Below are 16,582 nucleotides of genomic sequence, written 5' to 3' on the forward strand. Positions count from 1 at the left end.
AGCCAGGTCTCTTGCAAAAATAAAATCTCAGCATCAAACTCACTGAGCAAAAATAAGGCAATATCACGAGCTCTTGCAGATTTCACGCTGGCGACATTAATGGTCGCCACCTTTATCAGAGCGGGCACTGCCATCAGGATGATTGGGGTAGTCGTTTCTTAACCTCCACCACACTCTCATCACCTGAAGCAGCTCTCTTTACACTATGTGACTCCCCCTCATCCATAGATGATAAAGAAGTAGATAAATCGGATACTAACTCCTCCCCTGATAAAACCGAAAATGTGTTGCCAAGAGGAACCCCTCCTGGCTCTAACTGTAAGGAAGAAATGACCGCCTTACTGGTCTTCCTCTTCTTCTTTTTCTTCCTCTTTGTCCTCTCCCACCCCTCATCATCCGAATCCTCCACAACAGAGGGTGAGACATGGGACATGGACACCCCTCCCTCAACCCCATCGACCCCACCACCATCCAGCACCCCTGCACCCTCTTGGCCGCGTTTGCGGTGTCGAGAGACAGGGACTGGAGGTGGAGTAGGCCGAGGGGGAAGATCCACTATACCCGCCCCCCCAGCAGCTTCCGCTAGTCTGGAGGATCTACGCACAGTAGATGTAGGAACAACAGGAGGGACAGACTCAGGGACCACATCACTAGGGGAAACAGAATCTGACACAACAGACACAGGAGGGACAACAACAATTTCCTCTCTAACTTCAGCTGCTTCATCTTCTTTATCAAGCCTCTGCAGCTCAGTCTCCAATCCTGGCAAGTTATGCAGTGCCTCTGGGCACTGGCTATATGGATGACCCAGCTGCTGGCACAAATTGCACCGAATCTGGGTGCATTCTCTGGCCAAATGGCCTAAATCCTGGCACAGTGAGCACTTCTTGTGGGTGCAGGACGATGCAAAGTGGCCTTTATCACCACATTTATTACATACCTTAGGCTGACCTTGGTAGAAAATGGTCAGCCTATCCCTACCCAGAAAGGCTGAGCAGGGAAGGTGCTGAACTACATCGCCCAGCACCCCCAATTTTAGTGACACTGTCCAGGCCCCTGTCCATATCCCATGCTCATCAAGGACCTTCCGCAGTGGAGTGAGGACCTCGCCATATCGGCGTAGCCATACTAATAAATCAGCCTCTGGTATGGATTCGTTACGCACCAAGATGGTCACCGACTTTATCAGAGGCTGTCTTGAGATCACCTTTGGCACCAAACCACTCCACTGCTGAAGGCCCTTGCACCTCCTATATCTCTCCCAAAAGAGATCCAAACTCTCAGGTTTTACAAACGATAAATCAAATTCATAACTTCCCACCGGGCAAATCAAAGCAAAAATGTCACAGGCTTTAAACCCCATTTCCAAGACCAACTCGGCCACTCTCCCCCTTACTGGCGGCGTTCCATCGCCCTCCCACCGCAACTGTACCACATTCCTCCTCCTATACCCACTAACCAACCCCCCAACAAACCTCCTTGAATTGCGATTATTAACCGAAACCCCACCACCCACCCTGGTGTGACTCCCCAAAACTGAAGCATAGCTTCCAACATTCCTCCCAGCAGAAAATCCATCAGTTTGTTTTGAAACATCCGACACAGACATAACAGATAACGATTGTACAGATCCGGGATTGATCTGTACAACCGATAAATCTTTCCTCTGCTGAGCAGGAGGAGAAATGTCATTTCTATTTTTCCCAGCAATATTATCCCCTTCACCACCACCCACCACATTCATTGCTTTATGATTATTGTCATTTTTAATACTTGCTGGGATATTTGTTGTCTTCACAGCAGAATCCATAGTTGGTGCTGCACTGGTAAGAGATTCAGCTGTCATCTTCTCTTCCCCTGGGACAGGGTTTTCAGCTGTGGAAATGGAATTCCGTTCTAGCACAGCAGCAGGTAAAACACTGCAGGTAACTTCCATGGCTGCCTCCATTCCAAACACAGCAGCATGCTGATCCCCTCCCCCACCAGCAAACAGCTGGTCAATCAGCCCTGAAACACTGGGAAGCTCTGGTGAAAGTGAAACAGACTCCTTGGAGCTGGCAGCCATTTTGCTTTCAGAGGGACTACTGGTCTCAGCCAGACCAGCAAAATCCATGTCTGGGGTGTTAGATACAGGTCCATCCACATTCACCTGATGGTCCGGGGATTTCACGGTCAGGGATTTTCCCTGCATGTCTGTACTGGTTGTGTTCACAGCAGAATCTCCAATAGGTAGCTGTAGGCAAAGCTCCTTCTCACCTGGGACACCATCCACTACAGCAGGTGGGGCAGACATGTTGGATGGCAGCATGGTATACTGGGATTTCTCCACCAGTACTGGCTTTGCTGGTTTGTATCTCCTCTGCCCATCCACAGGGATTTCTGATGGATCATCAGTGAATGCAAACTTATCTGCTCTCAGGGGGGACTCCATCTCCTGGATAAATGTCAGGGATCCATGCCCACTCTCAACCCCCTGGCTGGTTGCCGCTGGCGATTCCCAGTTCTGGCATGGGGGGAGAGGTGCAGAGGCAGATGGAGCCTGGTCATCCATTAACTGAGGCTGCTGATCCACAGAGCTTGCTGATGTTTGGCTGGCAAATCTCCTCTCATTATCAAATTTTTCTTTAAACACTCCGCTTCTATCTTTCAACTTTTCCAACAATAAAGATTGTTTCTTTACCTTATCTTCCAGATCCTGTAACTCAGGCTTCATGGCTGTACGATTTTTACTCCAGGCCTGGCAGTATTTGGCTCTGAAGGATTTATGTTCAGCCTTCAAAACTTTAAGCTTTTCTTCAGCTCTTCCAATCGCCCTAAAACGATTGATAACCTTCTGGCTGAAGACATCCGCATTCTCATCGGGGCCTGGACCCACAGACAGGTCCTCCACCTCCTCCTCACTAGGCCCCGTGTCATCAGGGGGATCCCTCCCAGGGCCTCCCCCAGGATCAGGCATTGTTCCTGGGCCAAGCTAGCAAGCAAGGCCCAGGCTTGAAAAGGGCTGGTTCTCACAGAGAGCTCCTTGGGTGTGTCCTCCTCCTTCTTCCCACTGACCACCAATGTAAGGAGCATTCTTCCCACTGACCACCAATGTAAGGAGCATTCTTCCCACTGACCACCAATGTAAGGAACATTCTTCCCACTGACCTCCAATGTAAGGAGCATTCTTCCCACTGACCACCAATGTAAGGAGCATTCTTACCATTGACCACCAATGTAAGGGACATTCTTCCCACTGACCATCATTATATGGGGCATTTTTCCCATTGACTGATAATGTATGGGGACTCATGTAAGGGGACACTACCATTTTCACAGTCTCCTTCTTGTTATAACCATTACTATTATTCATTTTTTTCATAATTATTATTGACATATAGGGCAAGGGATTATTGTAAAATAATTGGCTCTAGGTCTCAAAAATGTTAAGTTCAACGTATTCTTTATTAGGTTATTTAAAACTTTCAACAGCTTACTGATCATGATATTTCACCTTGAAATGTAGATGTAAAAATTTCAAGATGGGGTTCTCTGAGACCTCGAAAATTATTGTAAGGATTCCTCCAGGGTGATAACGTTGATAAAGGCTGAAGATTGTTGATGCAGTGAATATCCAATTGCCTTTTGGGAACAAATGTTCCTTTTTAGAGGAAATTAAATGTTTTTATTAGAGTTCCTTTTAAGTTGCCTTAGATCAATTGTGGGTTTTGGAGTTTGAGTTATCTTGGTGTTTTTCAATGAATTGATTGCTGTCTTTTGGTTGCACTCCATTGGACATGTGTCTTTTTTATCCTATTTCACTCTACTTACTTGGAGCCACCGAAATCTTTGCCATGCCGGTATTTGATCACGTACGCCATATGTGAATAAATGGAGTGAACCGCGATCCCTAAATTGATACATATGTTCGCTTCTCCAACAATAATTTTTGGGAGCTGTTCCAGTGTAATGTAGCACAATATATAATGACGGAAGTATCTCTCATTACCCCGACAAATTGGCATCCTCGCTGGGCCCTCTACCATCCTGTTAAACAAGCGCCTTCATTAACCTCTGAATGGTGGGCATAATTAGGAAGGTAATGAGTCGTCGGCTTTGTCACATACACCTGCAATATTTGTGACAATAGGAATGTTTCACAACAGCTGCGTATGGAAATTTGGACAACTCTAGGCACTCGCTTTGTGTCACCCAGTGGTCAATAAAGTAGACTTAATAAAGAGACCCCGTCATGACTGAGCTGATGCAGAAATTTGAATTTTTAGTCTTTAAGCTGAACTCCAGCTTTACCTACAGTCTTGTTCAGTTTTACAGGTTTCTCTCCTGTTCTGAAGCTGCTTACTTTGATCTTACTGCACACTGTGAGCTTCTTATAATGTGCATTAGAATCTGCAGCAAGTAACATAAAGCCCACCAAAATTACTGACTGGAAGACGTCTGGCATTATCTAGCCTGACTGTCCCTCTGCCTTTCGGCTAAGATCAAGTGTAGTATCTGTTCTTATCAGTTGGTATGGACCTTGATGGTTAGTATCGGCAGGGGCTGAAAGGAACCGGGGCGCTCTGGGCGTAACTAGAGGACCGGGAAGTAAGCCATGTCAGAGAAAGCCGGATAGGTCCGCCCCTATCAGTTTGAAGGGAGCGAGAAAACTGGATTCTGTGGCCAGTTAGTACTGTTCCTGGATGTGATTGGTAAGGAATGGAGGATGGTGGTGGGGGGACCTTTCCTCCTGGGTTGAATCTGGCCTTGCAAAAGGCTTGTCCCCAGTTGAAGGCAGGTTCTCCCTAAGCTGTCTAAAGTTCTGATGCCTCCTGATAGGAAGGGCTACACTGGGTCTGGCCTTGGGCCGAGACCAAAAAAGCCCGTGGTGTACGTGCCCCTGGGGTGGCAGCCCAGGGGTGCCTTAATTCTCACTGGTGAGGGGCAGCTCGCCTTGAGTTTTTCAGCACCTTGGTCACTGCACCACACACTTTTTCCGCACCTGCCTCTTGGGCCAGGCCTTTTGGCTTAGACCAGGGGAATTTTTATTCCGGCCGGAAAGCCTGCCTTTGTTGTATTTTCACATTGGCACTAATTCACTTCTCCACTTCCCCTTCCCCACCTTTTTTGTTTGTAGATTTGTCACTTCACTATCACCTTTTTTTCCTGCACGACTTGTTGGGTGTGGGTCCTCAGGCCCAGCCTTGAGTCTTGGGAGGGGGTGGATATGGCCTTCTGGATTAGTTCGCCCTCTCTCATGGGGTCTCCCTTCGGGGGAGCCCCACCTAGTACTTGGGGTGGGCTGTTTCGGCAGTCCCCCTGGAGAACGGGGTCTGTTTGGTTTCGGCCAGACAGACCATAGGAAGTACCTTAAATCCCTGTCAGGAGTCTTGCGCCCCGGGGGATCGAGGTTAGGGTCCTACCTCTTCGGAGGGAAGACCATTTCACACACCCTGTGCACTTTTTGTGTTTCCACGTTTGCGTGTGTGCACTTTTTTATGCACCGGGTGTAAGTCTTTTGAGTGTGTTTCACACGCCACGGGCTTTAAAAAAAAAAAACAAAAAAAAACAAAAAGACTGTCCCTGGCCCAGGCCACTGCACATTTGGCACAGCCCCTTTTTTATTTTCTATTTACAAACCCGATTCCAAAAAAAGTTGGGACACTGTATAAATTGTGGGTAAAAAAGGAATGGACTAATTTACAAATCTCATAAACTTATATTTTATTCACAATATAATATAGATAACATATCAAATGTTGAAAGTGAGACTTTTTGAAATGTCATACCAAATATTGGCTCATTTTGGATTCCATGAGAGCTACACATTCCACAAAAGTTGGGACAGGTAGCAATAAGAGGCGGGAAAAGTTAAATGTACATATAAGGAACAGCTGGAGGACCAATTTGCAACTTATTTGGTCAATTGGCAACATGATTGGGTATAAAAAGAGCCTCTTAGAGTGGCAGTGTCTCTCAGAAGTCAAGATGGGCAGAGGATCACCAATTCCCCCAATGCTGAGGCAAAAAATAGTGGAGCAATATCAGAAAGGAGTTTCTCAGAGTAAAATTGCAAAGAGTTTGAAGTTATCATCATGTACAGTGCATAATATCATCCAAAGATTCAGAGAATCTGGAACAATCTCTGTGTGTAAGGGTCAAGGCCAGAAAACCATACTGGATGCCCGTGATCTTCGGGCCCTTAGACGGCACTGCATCACATACAGGAATGATACTGTAATGGAAATCACAACATGGGCTCAGGAATACTTCCAGAAAACATTGTCGGTGAACACAATCCACCGTGCCATTGGCCGTTGCCGGCTAAAACTCTATAGGCCAAAAAAGAATCCATTTCTAAACATGATCCAGAAGCGCAGGCGTTTTCTCTGGGTCAAGGCTCATTTAAAATGGTCTGTGGCAAAGTGGAAAACTGTTCTGTGGTCAGACGAATCTAAATTTTTTGGAAAACAGGGACGCCATGTCATCTGGACTAAAGAAAACAATGACAACCCAAGTTGTTCTCAGCGCTCAGTTCAGAAGCCGGCATCTCTGATGGTATGGGGTTGCATGAGTGCGTGTGGCATGAGCAGCTTACACATCTAGAAAGGCACCATCAATGCTGAAAGGTATATCCAAGTTCTAGAACAACATATGCTCTCATCCAGACGTCGTCTCTTTCAGGGAAGACCTTGAATTTTCCAACATGACAATGCCAGACCACATACTGCATCAATTAAAACATCATGGCTGCATAGAAGAAGGATCCGGGTACTGAAATGGCCAGCCTGCAGTCCAGATCTTTCACCCATAGAAAACATTTGGCGCATCATAAAGAGGAAGATGTGACAAAGAAGACATAAGACAGTTGAGCAACTAGAAGCCTTTATTAGACAAGAATGGGACAACATTCCTATTCCTAAACTTCAGCAACTTGTCTCCTTAGTCCCCAGACGTTTGCAGACTGTTATAAAAAGAAGAGGGGATGCCACACAGTGGTAAATGGCCTTGTCCCAACTTTTTTGAGATGTGTTGATGCCATGAAATTTAAAATCAACTTATTTTTCCCTTAAAATGATACATTTTCTCAGTTTAAACATTTGTTATGTCATCTATGTTGTATTCTGAATAAAATATTAAAATGTGAAACTTCCACATCATTGCATTCTGTTTTTATTCACAATTTGTACAGTGTCCCAACTTTTTTGGAATCGGGTTTGTATTTTTCTCCCACTGTTTGTCACTTTCATTTTTGTGTGTGTTTTCACTGATTGTAGGGTGTGAGTCCTCGGGCTTACCCTGAAGTCTAGGGGGAGGATGTGTGGCCCTTAGGTTCCTTCCTCCCCTGCCTCTGGGGGGTCTCTCTTCGGGAGAGCCCCTCGACCTAGTATTCGGGGTCGGCTTCGGCTGGCCTGAAGAATGGGGTCTGCCAGGCCTTCTGGCTAGGCAGACCATGTAAACCCTATGTCCCTGTCAGGAGTCTTGCGCCCTGGGGGATCAGGGTCGAAGACCTACCCCTTCGGGGGGGTGGACTAATGCACACCCTTAAGTGCACTTTTTAAAAGTGTGTGTTCACATGCACATTTTTTGTTCGCTTTTTCGTTGTAGGTTTTTGCACCACCGCGGACTAAAAAAAAAAAAAAAAAAAAGACTGTCCCTGGCCCAAGGGCAGTGTGCATGGAAATGCTGTTTGCTTAGGAACGCTCACTCCTCCAGACTGACATCCACCTATCAAAGCAATTTGATGTTTGCATAACTCTACCCTGAGCCCTCACAATGCTTGAATCTGTTGTTCAACCAATTAAAATCCCTCATTTAAATCAATGTAGCGGCATATGCGATGGGATGAGATATGTGAATACCTTCAGTTTTAGAAAGGCTCTACTGTGCTACCCATTGATTGGGGGGGGGGGGTTGTTTTGATAGCATCCATTTGGTTGGGGGGGTTGTTTTGATAGCTTTGGTCCCTTTTCACCGTAACCTGAACTGTCTTGTTGGGCCCTACTTCAGGTCAAACACAATTTCAAAGCAGGCTGCGTCAGCAGTATGGTTGCCCTCAGAGGGTCAGTTGTATCTACTATTTATCATATTCAATAAATGCTTCTGCATTTGATATTTATTGGTTTTAGTAATAACTTAGGTAATAACTAGCTCTGAAAGTAGAAGTTCAGCATTACGCAATATACAGAGTGCAGAGTTCAGAAGTACGCTATGTACAGAGTGCAGAGTTCAGGGGTGTGCTATGTACAGAGTGCAGAGTTCAGGGGTGTGCTATGTACAGAGTGCAGAGTTCAGGGCTGCACTGTGGACAGAGTGCAGTGTTCAGAAGTACGCTATGTACAGAGTGCAGGGTTCAACAGTTTGCTACGTAAAGAGTGCAGAGTTCAGAAGTGTGCTATATACAGAGTGCAGAGTTCAGAAGTGTGCTATATACAGAGTGCAGAGTTCAGGGGTGTGCTATGTACAGAGTGCAGAGTTCAGGGCTGCACTGTGGACAGAGTGCAGAGTTCAGAAGTACGCTATGTACAGAGTGCAGGGTTCAACAGTTTACTACGTAAAGAGTGCAGAGTTCAGAAGTGTGCTATATACAGAGTGCAGAGTTCAGAAGTGTGCTATGTACAGAGTGCAGAGTTCAGGAGTGTGCTATGTACAGAGTGCAGAGTTCAGGGGTGCACTGTGTACAGAGTGCAGAGTCCAGGGGTGCACTGTGTACAGAGTGCAGAGTCCAGGGGTGCACTGTGTACAGAGTGCAGAGTCCAGGGGTGCACTGTGTACAGAGTGCAGAGTTTAGGGGTGTGCTATGTACAGAGTCCAGGGTTCAGGAGTGTTCTATGTACAGGGTACAGGGTTCAGGAGTGTGCTATATACAGAGTGCAGGATTCAGGAGAGTGTTACATACAGAGTGCAGAGTTCAGAAGTGTGCTATATACAGAGTGCAGAGTTCAGGGGTGGGCTATGTACACAGTGCAGAGTTCAGGGCTGCACTGTGGACAGAGTGCAGAGTTCAGAAGTACGCTATGTACAGAGTGCAGGGTTAAACAGTTTACTACGTAAAGAGTGCAGAGTTCAGAAGTGTGCTATATACAGAGTGCAGAGTTCAGAAGTGTGCTATATACAGAGTGCAGAGTTCAGAAGTGTGCTATATACAGAGTGCAGAGTTCAGAAGTGTGCTATGTACAGAGTGCAGAGTTCAGGAGTGTGCTATGTACAGAGTGCAGAGTTCAGGGGTGCACTGTGTACAGAGTGCAGAGTCCAGGGGTGCACTGTGTACAGAGTGCAGAGTCCAGGGGTGCACTGTGTACAGAGTGCAGAGTCCAGGGGTGCACTGTGTACAGAGTGCAGAGTCCAGGGGTGCACTGTGTACAGAGTGCAGAGTCCAGGGGTGCACTGTGTACAGAGTGCAGAGTCCAGGGGTGCACTGTGTACAGAGTGCAGAGTTTAGGGGTGTGCTATGTACAGAGTCCAGGGTTCAGGAGTGTTCTATGTACAGGGTACAGGGTTCAGGAGTGTGCTATATACAGAGTGCAGGATTCAGGAGAGTGTTACATACAGAGTGCAGGGTTCAGGAGTGTGCTACATACAGAGTGCATGGTTCAGGAGTGTGCTACATACAGAGTGCATGGTTCAGGAGTGCGCTATGTGCAGTGTGCAGCACAGGCTGTCCACATCTCATTTCCACCCCTCCTCAGCTCTGACCTCTGACCACGACTCTCCCCCATTTCCCACCTCTGTACACATCTTCCTCCACATCTCCACAGCCCTAATGGCAAAGGGTGAGAGCCAGAGGTGGTGGAATGGATTTCTGGGACCTTCTGGCTGCAAAAATGGGTGCGTGGACCACATGACAAGGCTGGACTTGGCCCGCAGGCCTTGTCTTTGACATGTGTGCCCTTCTCTATAGAAGGCATGGTTTCCATACCCTGCACTGATGATAGGCAAATAACCTGAAACAGCTGTATGCAGTTTGGAGTAAATGGTTCTATAATGGTTGGCTATATTGGCAACATACACCAAGGGTTCTGAATGTGCATCCACCAGTGGGGCGCAAAGCAATGCTATGCATAGATCTGCAGATGAATAAAATGGAGTATCTCTAAGCTTGGAGTCTGATCGATTTTTACAAACACTGATCAGACGACGGTCTAGTTTTGATAGCAGTAGTTAGAGCAAGCTGCTGTTTTTATGAACTTTGTTGCAAAATAACTCCTCATTTTTTTTCTTCTGTAGATTATACCGGTAAATGATGAACCCCCAGAGTTGCAACCCGGCTTGAAATCCAGTCTGGATTGCCCAGAGGGCGGTCACGTCTACATAACTGCTGAAAACCTCTATGCCACCGACCCAGACAGCGATGACGCAAAGCTCACATACATGGTCGCCCGCATGCCTCTGTATGGGATGATACAGAGACAAGGGGTCATGGTGGAGAAGTTCACACAGCTTGATGTGATTCAGAGATTGATTACATACATTCACACAGGTGAGCTAATATGTGCCTAAAAACAGGTGGGTTGCAGATCCCATCCTCCTCTTACATCCTTACATTCAGCCTATCCTATTTTATTTATTTATACACTATATTATCATAAGTATTGGGATGCCTGCCTTTATACACACAAGTTCCTTCACCCAAAACTCACTCATCCATGTCTTTATGGACCTTGCTTTGTGCACTGGTCCAAATCATTTGGTGGAGGGGGGATTATGGTGTGGGGTTGTTTTTCAGTGGTTGGGTTTGGCCCCTTAGTTCCAAGGAAGGGAACTCTTAAAGCGGTAGTATCCCGCTTTTTTGGTCTTTTACCTACAGGTAAGCCTATAATAAGGCTTACCTGTAGGTACAAATAATATCTCCTAAACCTGCATGGTTTAGGAGATATTTACAGTGCATGCAGCCGCTCGCGCGAGCGGCGCATGCGCTCTGAAGGTCCGGAGGGACCTTCAATCTATTTGCCGGGAGCTTCCCGGAAAATCACTCCCGCGCGCATGACGTCATCGCGGCTCCGGCCAATCATCGCGCCGGAGCCGTCTCTTCCAGCCAATCACCGCGCCGGAGCCGCCGAACCCGGAAGAGACGGCGAGGGATCATGGCAGCGCCCGCAGCGATGTCCGGGGGTCCGTGTCGGGGCTTCGTTCTAAGGTAAGTAATACATAATGAGCTAGTATGCGATGCATACTAGCTCATTATGCCTTTGTCTTGCAGGTTGTTTTTTTTTTTTTTTTTTGAACTTTGGGTTTACAACCGCTTTAAGGTGTCAGCATACCAAGACTGTCATGGACATGCAATAGTGTCCAGCAGCTTACCTTCTCCTCCATGTCTCCATTAGAGGCCTGACTCTCTTTCTGGCTGCCTTTTATCGTCTCTCCTCCCTGTATGTCACCATTAATTGTATTTGGATACAGCGTTGCACAACCGCGCAACACAGTGCCGAATCTCAAAAAATGGCCTGGTCATTAGGGGGTAAAACCTTTCCGGAGCTGAAGTGGTTAAATTGTAATTTTCCCTCCTGCGTTATACCATGCAGCTCAGCGCAGAAGAAGCCAGCCCAGAAACGGGCGAGCAGTCTCTATGTTCAATATTCTCTCTCAACCATCAGAAATCTCGCTATTTCTTTTCCATTTTTTTTTTTTTTTTTTTTGTGACAACTGGCAATACCACACAACCTGCCAAGGCAAATCAACAGGCTATAATGAATTCCACTGGTATTAATCACCTTTTTAAAATTCTAATTTGCTGACACGACAGGCTGACGTCTTTCCTGCTGAGGCACCTGTCAAAATCCGACTTTCCAAAATGTTCTTCCTAAAATAAATATTTTCTGCTTGAAAAACAATCTTCCTTCCCCGGACGAAACGGCACAACAGATGCTCCAAATACTCCACTTCGTGTAAAAAAAAAAAATAAAAAAATAAAAAAAAAAAGATTGTTTTCCGTTTAGAATAATTAAATACAATCTGAGGAATAGGGTTACATACGGCGACTGCGGAATCTCAATTCTAACTTGACCATGAATGCTTCGGCTGGCCACCCATACATGGGTCTAATTTCAATAGAATTTTCTTTCGAAAATTCTTAACTAAAGCTGGCCATACAATATAAATGTTTCTTATTAACCACTTTACCACCGGAGGATTTTGCTGTCTTCCGTCCAGGCCACTTTTTGCGATTCGGCGCTGTGCGACTTTAACTGACAATTGCGCGGTCGTGCGACGCTGTACCCAAACGAAATTTACGTCCTTTTTTCCCCACAAACAGAGCTTTCTTTTGGTGGTATTTGATCACCTGTGTGATTTTTACTTTTTGCGCTATAAACAAAAAAAGAGCGTTTATTTTGAAAAAATAACAATATTTTTCACATTTTTTTATATGAAATTCCCCCCCAAAAAAATGTAAAAATCAAATTTTTTTTAAATTTTTGGCCAATTTGTTTTATGCTACCTATGTTTAGTAAAAAAAATCCCAATAAGCGTATTTTGATTGGTTTGCGCAAAAGTTATTGTGTTTACTAACTAAGGGAAAGATTTCTGTCATTTTTGGTGTTTTTTTTTTAACGCGTAATGGCGGTGATCTGCGATTTTTTTTTGCGGGACTGCGACATTGCGGCGGACAGATCGGACCCTTGACTGACATTTTTGACACTTTTGGGGGTACCAGTGACATTACTGCAGTAATCAGTGCTATACATATGCACTGTTACTGTAAAAATGACACTGGCAGGGGAGGGGTTAATTTTATTGGAGAGGGAGGGGTTAATGTATGCCTGGTGCTTACTGACGTGTGGGGGGGGAGGTGACTGTGTGACAGAAGGACAGATCGGATGTCCAGCTATGCTGAACACTCCGATCTGTCAGTCCCTGTCACTATGGAGATCCGCCTGCTGTGTTTACACAAGCGGGCGGATCTCCACACTCGATTCCCCGACGATCGGGGCAGAGCAGCGGCAATCGCCGCTGCTCCTCCGCTGGCCCGACTCCCGCTGTGAATGAACACAGCGGGAGCGAGCCTCCGGCGGCGCGGGAGCGAGCCTCCGGCGGCGCGCGAGCGCCGCCCACAAGGGGCGGAGTCCAGCGACGTAGGTCTACGTCGCTGGACGGGATCGCGGCACTTTGCCGCAGTAGCCTCCATGTGAGCGGAGGTAAAGTGGTTAAACCACTTCTGGACCAGAAGATTTCCCCCCTTAACGACCAGGCTATTTTTTGAGATTTGGCACGCGTTATTTTAACGGAAAAGTGCGTGATCGTGCAACACTGTACCCAAATAAAATTGATGTCCTTTCTGTTTCCCACAAATAGAGCTTTCTTTTGGTGGTATTTGATCACCTCTGCGATTTATTTATTTATTTTTTTGCTCTATAAACAAAAAAAGAGCGACAATTCTGAAAAAAAAATATATATATATATATATATACAGTAAAACCTTGGTTTGAGAGTAACTTGGTTTAAGAGCGCTTTGCAAGACAAGCAAAATTTTCAAATAAATTTTGACTTGATATACAAGCGATGTCTTGATATACAAGTAGCCTCAAGTCACAGCTGAGTATAAAAGAGAAGAGGGGCGCCTCTAAGTGTAGCAATATGGTTAAATTTAATGAAGGTACAACATTTAGCAATTCACATGGTTGATGATTGGAACAGGCACATCTAAGGATGCCGGCATCAGTGGTAAAGCTGTCCACATAGATCATCCTCCGCACCATCATCTACGTCATCCTTTCCATGCTGCCCCTCGCTTTCAGATCACTTTACTGCAGGGTGGTCTACCCGGTCAGGATTACAGACTGGCAGCCGGCGGTGCAAAAGATAGTCTATGTGGACAGCTTTACCCTGGATGCCTGCATACTTAGATGTGCCTGTTTTATTCATCAACCATGTGAGTTGCTAAATGTTGAACCTTTATTAAATGGAAACCATATTGCTACCCTGTAGCTCCTGCTGGATTTTGCTTCCAATCCCCTTGTGGATGCGGCTATTTGTGGATGGACATTGTATGGTTACACAACCTATCGCAATGCTATAATCTTTTTATATGGACTATAAATTGAAGGATTTATGAATAAATGGTTGTGGAACGAATCATCGGAGTTTCCATTATTTCTTATGGGGAAATTTGCTTTGATATAAGAGTGCTTTGGATTACAAGCATGTTTCCGGAACGAATTATGCTCGCAATCCAAGGTTTTACTGTATATATATTGTGGGGATTAGCTCGATGGCGGGTGTGGATGACCCCTTGGGGGGGGGTGCGTTTACACAGGGAGATAGCCGAGAAGTGGTTGCAAACAGTTTGGTTTATTCATGCAATTTTCTTCACACAAGACTGCAAGCGTCAAAAACATCAAAATAAAATAAAACACAAAATAAATCCTTGCCACTGTGGGCGGCTACCTTCTCACATACAGGAACCTACCTATGGAGTCTGTCTCCAACCTACTGTTGGGCAAACTTTGCTGATCCTACAGCAGACACTCAATAGTCCATGTTTTTTCTCTTCTCACAGCACATGTTCATTGGACTTTCCTTTCACATAGAAAACATCCCTTTGTTTGTCTCTTCACACTCTTCACATAGCAACCATTCCTTTGCTTGTCTCTTCACATAGCAAACAGTGCATTTATTTCTTTCCACATAGAAATAGTCCCAGACCTCACCTTGAGTAGTCTTCAGTCTTCATTAATTTCCCCTTCACACAGGAAATGTCCATTGGTTTCTTTTCACATAGAAACGATCCTTGAGTAGTCTTCACACTTGTTACCCTCCTCAGCGCACATCGCTTCAGGAGGTCTTCCCCATGCTCACACAGCTTCAGGGGGCACACATCTGACTGTCCTCCTCTCCCCACGCCCACACAGCGTCAGGAGGCAACAATCCTTATACTTCCTTTGGACAAATTATAGAGGCCTTCATTTCCTCATTCCGAACAGCTGAATGGTTTTCAACTTCTTTACACCTTCCTGCTGCCTTTGCAGCCGACACCCTATAGCAGTGATGGCAAACCTTGGCACCCCAGATGTTTTGGAACTACATTTCCCATGATGCTCATGCACTCTGCAGCGTAGTTGAGCTTCATGGGAAATGTAGTTCCAAAACATCTGGGGTGCCAAGGTTCGCCATCCCTGCCCTATAGTAATTGGTGAATTTTCTAAACCAGGTGGAAATGTATCTCCTGTCTGTGACTACATCCCCAGATTTACCTGACTTCCTGTCACAAAATATATATATATATATATATATATATATATATATATATATATATATATATATATTATATATTTTTTTTCACATTTTGCTATATAACATTCACGAAAAGAAAAAAAACAATTATGTAGCACCCTCCTAGGTAGGTGCTAGGCAGGTAAAACGTAGTTGCTCTATCTGCTGTATCTGACAGTTGCGCAGTTGTGCGATGCTGTACGCAAATAAAATCAATGTTCTTTTTTCCCCACAAATAGAGCTTTTCTTTTGGTGTATATAACATTCCCAAAAAAATCTAATTTTTTTCATCATTTTAGGCCAATTTTTATTCTGCTACATATTTTTGGTAAAAAAAATCCCAATAAGTGTATATTGATTAGTTTACCTAAAAGTTATCGCATCTACAAACTACGGGAAGGATTTATGTCATTTTTGTTTTTGTTTTTTTTTTGTTTTTTTTACTAGTAATGGCGGTGATCAGCGATTTTTAGCGGGACTGCGACATTGCAGCGGACAGATCAGATCCAAAACTGACATTTCTGACACTTTTGGGGGGACCAGTGACATTACTACAGTAATCAGTGCTAAAAATATGCACTGTCACTGTACTAATGACACTGGCAGGGAAGGGGTTACCACCAGGTGAGATCAAAGGGTTAAATGTGTGCCTAGGGGGTGCTTTCTAACTATGTGGGGGATGGGCTTGCTGGATAAACACAGAAAGCTGTGTTCCTAAATAAGAGGATCCCTGTGTTCATAACTGACAGAACAGCGATCTGCCGCGTTTACATCATCAGACCGCCATTCTGTCTCCACAGGGAGCGATCGCGGGTGCCTGGCAGCAATCGCGGCCCCCGGACCCGCTGATCGGCGTCCCCTGTGGTGAATGGGGAACTGCGGCAGGTCGGCTCTGTCCCGAGAAACAACGTAAGTGTACATCGCTTTGCGAGACCGCCAGGGCGCCCCCCCCCCCGCGCGTGCGCTGACAGTCTCGCAAAGCGATGTACAGTTACGTTGTTTCACGGAACAGAGCCGGCCTGCTGGGCTGTCTTTAAGTGGTTAAATCATCAGATAGACAAAGCAAGTGGTTAATTTTACATCTGCTGAGGGTGGGGGGCACAAAGTTTATCATTAAAGTGGATCTTCACTGCCTCTGAGCACCACAAAACAAAAACACTAATTTAATTAAGTTTTAATATTCCCTATCCCTCCGTGTCTCCATGCTTAATTTTGTTAAGAATCCACTTTGAAAAACAACCCCCTTAGCATTTATTCCTGTGGCCATTTTGATTAAGGGCAAATGATTCATGTATACTTGCCAACTGTCCCGTTTTTTCCCGGGACAGTCCCGGCAAATATGAGCCTGTCCCGGTTAATTTACAATTGTCCCGGCAATGTACTTATTTACACTTTG

General features: G+C 45.5%; 1 protein-coding gene across 1 annotated transcript in view; it reads left to right on the forward strand.

Moving 5' to 3' along the window:
• LOC309561068 (FRAS1-related extracellular matrix protein 1-like) overlaps window positions 1-16,582 on the forward strand; it is a 289,377-nt gene that overhangs the window by 77,903 nt on the left and 194,892 nt on the right. Inside the window, 1 exon segment of the mRNA XM_082264797.1 lies at window positions 10,207-10,459. Coding sequence (XP_082120923.1) covers window positions 10,207-10,459 — 253 coding nt within the window.

The sequence above is a fragment of the Pelophylax lessonae genome, assembly GCF_965119305.1.
Source record: "Pelophylax lessonae genome assembly, chromosome: 8".
NCBI classification, from domain to species: Eukaryota; Metazoa; Chordata; class Amphibia; order Anura; family Ranidae; genus Pelophylax; species Pelophylax lessonae.